Source organism: Euprymna scolopes, chromosome 20 (assembly GCF_053919585.1).
Source record: "Euprymna scolopes isolate OS-2025 chromosome 20, ASM5391958v1, whole genome shotgun sequence".
In the NCBI taxonomy this organism is placed as follows: domain Eukaryota; kingdom Metazoa; phylum Mollusca; class Cephalopoda; order Sepiida; family Sepiolidae; genus Euprymna; species Euprymna scolopes.
The window spans coordinates 91,158,775-91,172,517 of record NC_136501.1 but is presented as its reverse complement, the minus strand read 5'-3'; the positions used below and the strand labels follow the sequence as shown (position 1 = coordinate 91,172,517).

The 13,743-nt window shown below is 32.9% G+C and overlaps 1 protein-coding gene across 38 annotated transcripts in view; it reads left to right on the top strand.

The window, feature by feature from the left end:
- The window catches only part of LOC145241638 (uncharacterized), a 530,026-nt gene that overhangs the window by 369,980 nt on the left and 146,303 nt on the right, over nucleotides 1-13,743 (top strand). For 31 of the 38 annotated variants that reach the window (XM_080104769.1, XM_080104764.1, XM_080104752.1 and 28 more), the window contains one exon: nucleotides 4,721-4,872. In XM_080104769.1, the coding sequence (XP_079960895.1) occupies nucleotides 4,721-4,872 (152 nt within the window). The remainder of the gene's footprint in view (nucleotides 1-4,720; nucleotides 4,873-13,743) is intronic. The other 7 variants (XM_080104766.1, XM_080104751.1, XM_080104743.1 and 4 more) reach the window with 1 other exon arrangement.

The window sequence follows — 13,743 nt, the reverse complement described above, 5'->3', positions numbered from 1 at the left end:
GTGTAATAATAATGATAATAGTGATATAGCCTGTGAGAGTGAGTGATCATTGCTGGTTAAAATGTGTTAAATTGCCAGCTGTACGATTCATCATCCATGCTAAAGTATCATCATCATCACCATCATGTTGCCAACATCAAACAAACCCTCTTTTAATGAAAGATGTCAGGTTTATTATGATGACTGATAGCCTGACCTGTTTTGATGACGGCCTTAGCCAAATTACTTAAGAATCTAGAATCAACGGATGATTCATAAATGCAATCTGTTGCCTAGGAACCGTTTATTTCCGATCACAGAGAATGGATGCGAATCAAAGAAGCTTATCTGTTGCCTTTCTATGTGAAACAAAATAGCTTTCGGTTGCTGCAGTGTTGAAAGATTCTCAAATATCTAACTCTGACTCTAACTTCTTATTTCAAAATGTCACCTCTTCACTCAACAATGTTATTAAAATTAATTTAGTTTTTTTTTTTTTTTTTTTTTTTTTTTTTTTTTTTTATTCCACTTCTATTTTTCACTTATGTGCACTCTATTTACTGTATAACATCTCAAATTTATGGTTCAGTTATTTTTGAGGAATTTTTCAAAAAAGCAATTGTAGTTTTTCCTTTATTATCAAACTTTTATCATGTTTGTGGCTGTGATTATTAAGGTTGTGGAATAACAAGATATAATATTTGACTCCAAATTTTAAAATTCCAAAATATATTACTCTTATTTTAACCAATTTCTAGCATTCTTACAAATTCAAGTCATCATTCCAAAAGCTCCAACTCTGCAACCCTGATTATTAATGTCAGTTGCGTTGTTCTTCAATTTCAAGAATCTGTTTCCAGAGTCTGGAGGTTTAAAGTCTGACTGACTTCTGGGATTCCAAAAATTCCAACTGCAACCCTGACTTCTAGAATTCTCAAGTATCCAACTTAGACTCCTTATTTTTAATTCTTCCAACATTCAGACTGTGTTGATTCCTTCGAGATTAAAACCTCTAACTCTTACTCTTAGCATCTTGTCAGTGAGACTTAAGGGACTCTGAATTAAGAGCCAGATTTTATAGAGGGTGTCATAAGTTGGGGGTTGTGCAGCAAGATGTTTGTTCACATTATATTTAAATTTCTGCATGTTGGTGCAGTTAGGGAAACAAGCAGCAGTAAGGGCATTCCAAAGCTTAATTGCTCAAGGAAAGAACCTATTAGAGTAAAAAGTCTGATGTGAAAATACTTTTTCTATGCTAAAAATTGGCAGCAGCATTAACCCATCAAGTTCCTGAGTATCTAAATTTTTTTTTTTTTACTGTTCAGTTAAAACATTGTGTAATGATTAAAACTGGGTTAGAAATAAGTTATAATAACTAAAACTGGGTTAGAAATAAGTTGTAATAACTAAAAATGGGTTTGAAAACTTATATTCTGTACACTCATGAGCAAAAAAAAAAAAAAAAAAAAAAAAAAATGGGCCAAGAGTGAAAGAAGGAAGAAATCGATTTTTCAATATTTTTCCATGAATTTTCGTTAATTTTAGCTGAAACTTTCTATTTTGCAGATCATTATTATTATAGCATATAATAATAAGTGGAAAAATTAATCCTAAATATGGTAGGACAGCATCTTGGCAAGGATATAAAAAAACGAATTGCAGTCCAAAATGACTTCCAAGCAGTTTTTTGATGTTTTAAGAAAAGAAAAAGTGAAAACATCTCCTTCTGTAGTGTAGTGAATTGGTCAAAGGTTTGAAGTCGAATGCTTGGTAAAAGGGAAATCTGGATCTGGTCGCCCTAGAGCATTCACTTTGAAGGACGAACACAGGTTTAAATTAACTGTTTTGAAGGTTTGAAAGAAAACTTATGTTGGCCATAGCAAAGAATTCAAAACAGGGGCTGGAAATTCTCTTTCTAGATAGACAATATCTAGACGAATGAAAGAAATGGAATTTTCTTCTAAAAGGTGTGCAAAGAAGCCATTTTTATCTTAGAAGAACATCAATGATTGAAAGAGATTTTTCTCATATTATGGCAAGAAAGATACAGGCTGATTCAGGAATGGTTTCTGGTCAGATGAATCAAGATTTTGTTTTGTTATTGATGCTCCCATCAAAGAATTGGAGAAAGATTTTCACCAAGTTGCATAAAAATGACAGTTAAACACGGGAATGGAGAGATAATCGTATGGGGAACTTTACTGCAGCAGCAGCTGGGGAACTTAGACGTGAGAAGTCAATCAATGCAAAGGAATACATTTGAATATTAGAAACAGGACTGTTATCAATCTTCCAGAAGCTGGGAATATCTCAGAACATTATTTTTCAACACGATAATGCCCCTTGCACACACTGCTAAAGTTACAAAAAAATGGTTTTCTGATAATTCAATTAATGTGATATTTTGGCCAGGTCAAAGCCCCGATTTAAACCCAATCAAGAATATTTGGTCCATAATATCTTGTACATTGGATGGAAGAACCTTTTTGAACAATGACAAACTGGGAAGCTGTGCAAAACGAATGGAAAAGCATCTCCTCTTCAGTGTTTCACTTTGGTTGAGAGCATGTCTAAAAGGATTGATCTTTTTAAAGAAATCAAAAGGGAAAGCGATTCCATCCTAAGCATTTATTAAAGTAAATGTCTTGTTCTGTGTTATTTGTCTTGTTTAAGTTTCCTTGTTCTTTGTTCAATATAGCTTTTAGTGCAATAAAATGTATAAAATTTGTTTGCCCCCCCCCCCTTTTTTTTTTTTTGCTCACAAGTGTATGTATTCTCTGTTTATCTGAGCATTGTTGGCAGTCATCCTGGACATCTACTTAGCACTGGAATTTGTTGATTGAAAAAGGGCTTAATGAACTTTTAAATTTAATATCTAATAATATTCATATTTTGTCAAAAAGTTAACGTATTTATCTAATTATCCTCCAAATAAAATGCACATCATAATACGATAGAATCATATTTGACACACTGGTCTCCATTAGATTAACAAAGTTAATTGACATTGAGTCTGCTCAGAATTAAATGAGTGACTATTTGCGAATATCAGATCCTTTATGTGCTCTGTTTATCTCAGCATTGTTGGTAGTCGTCCTGAACATTTTCTTAGCACTGGAATTAAACAGTGCCGACTCAGGAGAGGTGTGGCTGATGATTGTGCAATCCTTGCTTCACAATTAAACACACAACTACCATTATCTGGGGTATCCATTGTCACTTGAGACTGAACATAAATGCTCGTTAACCCATTAAATCCAAGGGTATCTAAATTCTTTTTCTATTGAGTTGAATCATTGTGTAATGGCCAAAAATGGGTTAGAATATAAAGTTGAAAGGAAAAAGTTATTTATTTTATTTAGAAAGTAAAATATTGCCCTTGAAATAGGACAATAGGTATATGCAATATATTTTAGAAATCAAGAGGCTATACATTCACAATAAAATCTACGCATAATGGTAAGGAACAAAACAATTCACACAAAGAGTTGCATTGCACTTTTTGTCAATAAGTTAGTGGCTTAATATTGCAAAATTCATTTATATAAATTCATATATCATCGAACAAATAGAATTTTAGCAAATTTTACATTAATTTTTAAGAGGATTCCAATAACTCTTAGAAAAAAGTTGTTGAAATATAAATGAATTTTATCCATTCAGAATAATCATACAGTATTATTATTATTATTAGGCTATGACAGCAGCATACCCTTTTCATTGTTTTGATTCTCAGGTTTTTTAGATTTTAAAAAGAAATCATTTGGGTTCCTATTTATAAGATCTTATGTGTTAATAAAGCTGACTCTTCTATACTTCCTATTCTTACTTTAAAACCTTCATCATTTGACCCGACAGACAACTGAATGACGTAACAACTAATTACCCATGATAATCTGGTTGAAAACCCTTCGACAAAAATATTGAGGGAATGAAATTGGTTAATTTTAGCAGAAGAAATGTCTCTTCGTCATTTAAACCTGTTTCTACTAAAAACTTTTTATACTCTGAATTACAGCTTGCAAAACAAGGATCTGTTGAATGTGACTCCCATATTTCTTGTTTTTTTTCATGTGTGCCTGATTGTTGGCTTTTTGGGTGCAAGTCCACAGTTCAACCTAGATAAAAAAAAAAAGAAGACAGAAAAATCTTTACTATGTATATACAAAACATCATGTAAATTGATCAAGTAGTTTTATTTTTAACTTAGAAAATCAAATTTTGAGTAAGCAAAAAAAGGACAGTCTCCCATCGCCATCTAAAAAAAAAAAACGAGAGCAGTTAACTCCACAATAATTCTAACTTCCGAGATCAGCCTTGTAATGCTAATGATTTCATATTGTTTAAAATGATTTTAATTATAAAATAAAATCAATTTATATGATTTTTGGAATATGACGAGTACATACATCATAAAGACTTTTCTGTATTTTATTATTATTATTATTTTTTAATTTAAGTTGAACTGCAGACTAACACTTTTTTTTTTTGTTGTTGTAAGTTCAACCCAATCTATTGCAAGTATAGATCGTTTGTCTATGTGTCCTGAATTGTTTGTTTTGTGATTGGCATATTTTCATGCCATAATAATTTTTTTTATTGTTTGACAGTTTATTGGCAATGTTTTCAGTGCTCTCTAACCAATTAAATTTTTTTTTTTAATTCTGGTTCTAGAATTTGTTACCCTCCCTTACTTTTGTGTTACAATTTGTGTTACTTATGTATTTTTTTTGTCCATTAGTAGCAGACAAGCCTCGGAATCGTTCCTCTACGACAGATTCAGCTAAATCTGACAAGTCAGCAGGTTCTGCAAACTCCACACAGTCCAAGAGCAGCAGAAAGGCAATTTTCGATCGGTTGTCGACACCCAAGAGACCAACTGAGCCCTCAAAAGTAAGTTATTCTTTTCTAAAATAAATGTTTTTGCGAGACCCAAGATGTTTATACCAAAATATGTTGGCTTATTTTCTTTATCTGTACCTAAACCTAAACATAGATTCCATGATCAAAGCTTCTTTCTTAGAACTGCACGCCTGTGGAATTGTCTTCTGTTTTCCTGCTTTCCAGCTGTCTATAATATGGTTGTCTTCAAGTCCAACGTGAACAAGTTTCTGATGAGCCGTTCCACTTAAGTTAACAAATTTACCGAACTTCCATTACTATCAATTACTATATTGTCCTTTTGACTACTCTACACTCTTTAACCCTTATCCTTGAGTGGCCTATCGGCCTTGATAAGTGGTGACGCCTATGTAAAAAAAAAAAAGATAATGAAAATTTGTTTCATATTTAAATAATTTTTTTTAATAAACTAGCAGGGATATCTGGTGCTATCTAGGATTAAATGAGGATCAACAAATATTCCACACTTCCAATACTTTTATTGTCAATCGATGAAATCATCCATTTTTTCAATCAAATCGATTGATTGCCTGCTCTAGTTGGAGACCCACCATGACAGGAGGAAGCTTCACATTCTCACCGTGACCTATTCCACAATACATTTTAGTGTACATTGCATTGTAGAGAACCTACTGTAGATTTTATGAAATTATTTTTATATAATAGCTTTAAGTTGAAGTTTCAGTCAAGTATCATGGGTCAGTTGTGCTTTAAACAGAAACGTTCATTTCAAAGCAGCCCTGTCTTATCAAAGAACCTACTATTGATTTTATACACTGGGCTCTTCTGCTTGTGTGATGATAAAACTTATCAAATGCACTTGTGATGTTAGGTTGTGTACGGGTGTTAACTTAGGTCAAAATTGGACTGTTCCTTCTTTAATTGGATTTTTATGATTTTCAATACCTATTAGAGGTATTCCAATACAAGACCTAACTAAGAACACTCCCAGACACGTAAATTAAATGTGTGTGAAATTTAAAAGTAAATTTGTCCAGCAATCTCAACAAAAGGCAACACACACACACACAACGTGCCTTTTATATATAAGTAGAGATAGAAGTATAATTTAGTGACCATAAAAGACACATTCCATCTCCTGCTTCTAAAATTTTTATTTGGTGTTTTTGAAAAACATATTTTTAAATCATCTCTACTATTATATAAAACAAACTTTGTGTGCCTGTGTGTTCATTCAATATGGATTCGAAAACACCAGGGCCAGTTTTTATGAAATTTCACACAAATATACCTACAGTGTCTGGAAGTGTTTTTAGATAGGTTTTGTGCCAGAATGTCTTTGATAGGTATCAATAATCGAAATAATCCAATGAAAGAAGAAACAGGTGATTTTAACCAATATTAACACCTTACACAGCTTAATATATCACAAGTGCATTTGAGAAGTTTTATTACCACACAAGCTGAAAGGCCAATAGATTCTTTGATATGACAGGTGCACATTTGAAATATTTATATTTAAACAATAATTGAAGCATGATACTTGACTTTTGTATTTATAACTTTAAATCAAGCCATTATATGTAAAAAATAAGTTTATAAAATGAGCAGTATGTTCTCTACAGTGCAATGTTTACTACAATGTATTGTGGACTAAATCACTGCGGAGAGGCATATGAAGCTTTCTTACTGTGTTGAGTCTCCAACTAGAGTAGGCAGTCAATCGATTTGATTGAAAAAATGAGCGATTTTACCAATTTCGATGACAATAAAAATGGGAGTGTGAGACATTCATTGATCATCATTCAATCCCGGGCAACGTCAGGTCTCTCTGCTAGTGATATATCAACTAACTGTTAAAGTAGACATTTGTTTATGATCTGGTTGAATTAATTTGTTCAGTCATAAATAAATGAATATAACGGCATAAATAAAGTGGGAATTAATTCAAACACACCTTGTACGTATTAGTTTAGTATCTGGGTAGACGCGAGATGCTAAATTGCAACTTATTTAATTGGATTTTTATGATTTTCAATTCTTGTTAGAGGCATTCCGATACAGAACCCATCTAAGAACACTCCCAGACACATAAAGTGCATTTTTGTAAAATTAAAAAATAAATTTGTCCAGCAATATTGTCAACTGTCCATTGCTTACATTCAGAATGCCACGATGTGAAATTAGCAATAAATACTTTTGTAATCATCGACATCGTAATTCAGGTCATAAAGGGTTAAAATAATGATAATTTAGATTCGGATTTTTCAAACTACTATTCAATCTTGAATGTTATTTTCACAATGTTTCAGCCAATATAACCTCTGACCTTTTTCTCATTTATTTTGTTTAGCTTGGAGGGGTGGGGATCTGTATGAAATTCCAAATGGAACTCTTTATTTAATCTACAGTGGCATTATGCTCTCATCCATTGCTGGGGAAAAGTCTTCAGTAATTCACAATTGTATGCTTAAATCGCATACACTGAGTATTGAACCTTAAACATTCAGCAGTTTCACTGAGAACTGAATTTTACTTAGTACTTTATCCATTACGTCACAGGCCCTTGCAAGGTCACATCAGTGAAAACATGGTGAGAAATACATTCAGGATGAGAACAGTAGTCCAAATAATACAAATTAACAATCTTCATCTAAAAAAAATCAGAAACATAAAAAAGAAAGAATTTAAGTTCAGGTCAGATAAATATGTTCAGTAATATTAATTTTCTGTTTAATATTTTGTTAATGATAAAAGCAAATCTATACAATTTATTCCAACAAAACATTAAGAAATTTAAAGGAAAAAAAATATAAATGAGTTTTCTAGAGTGTTTGTGAAAACAGTCTTTTCAGGACTCGATTGCAAAGTTTGGAGGTAGATAGCACCAAATAAGCAACTCTTGTCAATTAGAGAAATATGTCGCTTGTGAAAGATTTTAACATGATAACAAAGAGGGAGAATTTTCATTTCTGTCAGAGGTGAACTGAATGCAGGTTTCATAGAAGGAAATGATATTTCGACCAATGATGGATTCATTCATTCAGCAACCATTACACCTAGTGGGGTGTTGGGCAGCAACAAATCCCCTCCACGTCCACCTATCCTGAGCCAGCCTAGCCAGTGAACCCCCAAAATTGCTGCATAGCTTTCCTTTCCCTTTCCACTGTTCTCCAAATTGTTCTCTGGCCCTGTCGGTGGGGCATTAGAATACGCCGACTGCCCCCCTGCAAAGGGTAAAAGTCCCTCAATGGAGGTGCTTGATATGACCTTAAACTATATCCGATGGTGAGGCCCCAGCTTGCGGGCTCTGGGGAGTGTGGAGCCACCCTTTAATTACCATTACTCCCAGAGTGGTAGTACCTGTTAGGGTCCCAACTATGGGTTAAATAGAAACTGACTTGCAAAAAACAAATATATTCTATTAAAAAAATTTTCTTCAAAATCACTGGATTCGGCATTAAATAACCTGAAATGGGTTGATATGCCGTAAAACAAAAACAACCAACCAAGTTGCTCTCGGTCTTCGTCTCTTAAGGTCCTCCTTCATCCTTCTGTTAACGTCCTCTCGGCTTTGGCCACCCAAACTGGAGGACCAGGGATCACTCTTTGTCTGATTTCTATCTGTTGACCTATCTGGCAAGGAGGTTTCGCTTCCACAAGCCTAGTTTTAGAGATCATTGAAACGCTCTAGCTCCTTCACTGCGACAAGGTGGTAATCCAAAAAGGAGCAATGATGGATGGATAGTGCCATTTTGTTGGAATCTGAAAGAAGGTTAAACCATTAATTTTTTTTTTTTTATAGTTTATAAACAGAATTAAAAATCTATTTTGAAAGTTTGTATAAAACTTTTTTTTCGTTAATTATGTTTGGTTTAGGTAACTTTTAGTTCAAGTTTTATTTTTCTATTTTTGGTTAAGTTTTAGTTTTGTTTTGTTTTTTTTTTGTTTTTTTACTATTTTTTCCTGTTTTTATTTCCTGTTGTGCTTTCTAGTATTTTTTTTTTTTTTTTTTCGCTTTTTACTATTTTTTTTCCTGCTTTTATTTTGATACTAGTGTGTGTGGGGGGAGGGGGTACCCGGCATTGCCAGGTCATAAAATATGCTTAAATATATTTTAATTCATGCAAGTTCATATTTATCATTACAAAGCCAATTCTCTATTGAATATTATATTATACCTAATATATAGTAGTGATTTCAAGTTTTTTTTTTTTTTTTTTTTTAAATGACTTGGGTGCCATCAGCTAGAATTGAAACCAAAACATTTAATGCTCCAGCCGTGTTCGCTACCAATATAGCTATTGAAAGATAGGTAAGAAAGTCTTAATATTAAACGACTTGAAGAAATGAATTAAATTTGGGCACGCACAGAAAGAAATAGAAATATGTCGGCAAGTTGAACATTTTTGCATTTCAACTTGCCGATATATGTCTGTATATGTTATTCATCCATCCAAGAAAAGATTTTACTCGTAAACCGTCTTTGTTGTATGATTACTATTTCCTGTTAATTTCAGTGTTATGTGACCAATTGTTTAAGAGTTTATCGGTTAAATATTTACACACACACACACACACCTGTTTTATTTATTCTGATATATTTGTTTTTTTTTTTGGAAAGGGTTGTTTTTCAATTAATACTATTGGAGACTGGAAATTTTAGCTTTATGAAATTGTTTAGTTGAAATGAAAAACATAAACATCAAAATTGTTTATCTAAAATTATTGACATCAATTTCAATGTATTAATATTTCTCATCAGTCTTAGATATAGCAGAGTAGAAATTATAACTGATTAAAAAGATATTTGAAACTTTATTTTTCATACAATAGTTAGCTACAAGGGGGTGGATGAGGGCATGTATGTTTTCTTTAGTATTTGTGTGTTGGCAGATTGTATTAGGTTGGTGCAAAAATGTTGTTTTTTGATGTTCTTCAACTTCATGTCAAAAAATTAGATTATTTTTGCACCAACCTAATATTTATACTTTATGAACTGCTATCCTTAACTTCATTGTTGCTATGTTAGCAACATTTTAGAAACTGTTCAATTTTATATTCCGACAATGTTACTTACTGTGATCCGAGGGTCCTAAAAGTCAAGGTATAATGTTTGAAAGGTTTTAAACCTATTTACTTCTTCTGTAGCAGATTATTATTCACAACGTAAGGTGTGATATTGAGAAGCCAACTGTTAGGTACACCTAAAATCAATAATAGTTATTTCCATTGTACTGAAGAAGGCAGTTATCGCCCTTGATAAGAGCAAGTCAAGATTGAGAGGTAAACAAAATGTGTCTCGCATCAGAGACTTTAAATCATAACACATCATACGGCTTCTACCATTTAATCTGTAAGTTTTTAAATAAATTTGTACTAAAATGGGTGACCATTTAGGAATTTCAAATACTGTATATGCTCTCTGCTTATCTTGGCATTGTTTCCAGTATCCTGGATTCTCTTTATGACTGGACTCGAGCAGTGCTCATTCAGAAGAAGTCTGGTTGAGGATTGTGCAACCCTTGCCTAACAATTACATGCGCAGCTACCGTTACAGGCGATATTCATTATCTTTCGAGACTGAACAGAGGTATTGATTGGTCAATTAAACCAATAACATGTATCAAGACATAACACCCGCACACTAGGATAAGTGAACTCTGGCCAACAAAAGGTGCCTGAGCATGGTAGAGGCGCCTCAGTGAACTAACATCTCAGGGAGAAGATAAAGCCTAGGAGAACTGAAAAGAACCATATCTCAGCTCGGCAGCAACAAAATAACTGTTGGACTGATTCATATTATAATTCTATAATAAACAAGATAAGATCATCTGTACAAATTGTGTCAATAATAATACTTTTGAAATATTAACTAGCTGTCCTGACTCGGCATTGCCCAGAATGCGGTGAAATCATTTTAGATTCAAATTCCTATTTGTTTGCACATTTTTAAATTTATACAAATTTTATCTGTAAGGTAGACAACTTCAATCATGTTCTTCAATTAAAAATTAGCTAGCCTCTTGCTGATTTTTATTTTTAGGTGATTATTTAAAAATGTAGCAAAAACAAACAAAAAAAATGGATGTATATAATCATTCAAAAGCAGTCGATGCTCAATCCTAACGTCGCCATATCAAAAAGTGAATCGGGGAGCTTTCACCATTATGAGCCAGCAAGACATTACTATTGTCAACCAAAGGCAAAGTTTGTGCATGTAGTGTGATGATGCATAAGTGAAACCTGGTTAGTAAGGGTTGAGGATATGTGCTGCATGTGTATTAAAGGCATAAAATTAGATCTGATGACCTCAGAGGAATATTACATCTGGACAGTATAAGGAGATGTTTGCAGAACAGGAAACTTTGTTGGTATAACAGCGTTGAAAAAATTGCATCTGTGGAACACAATCCCACGGGGCTGTTTCCCAGCTGACTTCAACATGGCCGTTTTCATGTCCAACAAACAAATTCTTGTTGATCTGTCTTTGTAAATAATCAATTCCTACCAAATTTCCACCATTACTGTTTATTAAGGTGTTCACTCATGCACCTTTATCCTTGAATGGCTTCTATGCCTTGATAAGTGATGGTTCCCTAATAAAAAAAAAAAAACGAAAAAGAATTCTTTGGTTAGTATATTTAGAGCAATCGGGGTAGCAGGATCAGTTGGAAGTGAAAGCTAGGGAAAACATAGGAAAGAGGCGACGGGAATGAATATGAGAGAAAGAGAAATAAAGACCTGGGCAGATGTAAAGTCAATGTTAAAAGCACCTGTGCTCACGTGCCAGCATTTAAAATAAACCTTAAACCGATGATGATCATCATCGTCATTATTATGTCACTTTTTGTTTCTGTTGGAACATATGTCTTTTAATTACTTATGTTTTGGAATCCAGGATAAGTAGGTTCTAGAAAAAAATATTCTCAGTTTTTCAAAGAAGTCATTAATGTAAAAACGATCTTTGATATTAGGAGTTAAATAAATAGTGTGTATAGTATCTTCATCGCAAAAGTAAATCTTGTATGTTATTTTTAAGGTAGGATTTCACACACTTGAACATATGCGTGTGTGTATGTGCGTGTGCACACAAATAATATATTTATACATGCTAGTAGGGAAACTTTGCATTACCTGGTCTTAAATGATGATCAACTAATGTTTTACAATCCTATGTTTTATTGTCATCGAAATCAGTGAAATCACCTATTTTTCAATTAAATCAATTGATTGCCTGCTCTAGTTAGAGACCCATCGCGGTGCACCAAGAGAAAGCTTACACATACCTGCCTGTACTGACTTAGTCCATAATACATTGTAGTCTACATTGCATTCTAGAGAATTTACTGTTGATTTTATGAAATTATTTCTTATATGTAATGGCTTGAATTAAAGTTTAAAATGCAAAAATCATGTATCATGCTTTAATTGTGCTCTAAGCAGAAACATCCATTTCAAATGCGCCTCTGTCATATTAAAGAACCTGCTGTTGATTTTATATGCCTGGCCTTACTGCTTGTGCAGTGATAATGGCTTGAATTAAAGTTTAAAATGCAAAAATCATGTATCATGCTTTAATTGTGCTCTAAGCAGAAACATCCATTTCAAATGCGCCTCTGTCATATTAAAGAACCTGCTCTTGATTTTATATGCCTGGCCTTACTGCTTGTGCAGTGATAATGGCTTGAATTTAAGTTTAAAATGAAAAAGTTAAGTATAATGGTGCAATTGTGCTTTAAACAGAAACATTCACTTCAAACGTGCCCCTGTCACATCAGAGGACCTACTATTGATTTTATATGTTGGGCCTTTCGGCTTGTGTGGTTATAAATCTTCTCAAATGCACTTGTGATGTTAGGCTGTGTAAGGTGTTAACTTTGGTCAAAATCGCCTGTTCCTTCTTTCATTGGATTATTTTGATTTTCAATACTTATCAAAGACATTCCCATACGAAACTTAACTAAATGTTATTTTTATGCCTATACAAATATAGATTTATATTTTGAACAATGTTATGGTTTTTAACTTTTTCTATGTGCATATTTACTGAGATCAGACAGTAACGAATAAGGCTGGAGGGCTCAATATTTTGGTTTCAATTCTAGCTGATGGCATATTTTTTTTAAACTTTGGAAATCATTACTATATATTAGGTACAATATAATAATTAATAGAGTAATGACTCTATAATAATAAATATGAAATCTACATAAATCAAAAAATCATTTAAGCATATTTTATGACCGGGCAACACAAGGTGGCTTCCTAGTATGTATATATATATATATATATATATATATATATATATATTTGTTTCAGTATGTATTTCAACATTGTTGAATGCATGCATAGAGCTTAGTAGTATGAGATAAACTTATGGCAAGCAAGCTACAAATAAACGTTAGTGTTTTGCTCCTTAAAAATTCTTCAGCAAAAACTGTTTCTGTGTAATTTGCTTATGATAAATTGTTTTTCATACTTATATATGATGACTTTCGAGGTTTCAGTTCTGTGGATTTTAATTTGTTTAAAACTTGGAGCAAATAAATAAACAATAGAAAGTTAGATTCCAGTAATCTTATCTTTATTTTAAAAAGATCCAGACAGATTGCGAAACGTGCATAGACTTTAAAAATATAAGCATTTGTGAAAATAAAATAAAAACAAACATTATATATATTTTATTTATTGAGATTGTCGGACTGACTTCCTCATCTTGGTTGTTATAGTCACAATGTTTCGGCCGTTTTGCCCTCCGGCCTTCTTCAGGTGTTTTGTATCGAACTGGGGAACCGTTTGTTAGGAATCTCAAACCCAACCCTTCATTATTATTACGGGAGTACCGTGTTTGGACTCTAGCTAGGCTCTGGGACATAGTTGCTGATTCTCTGTTTTGAA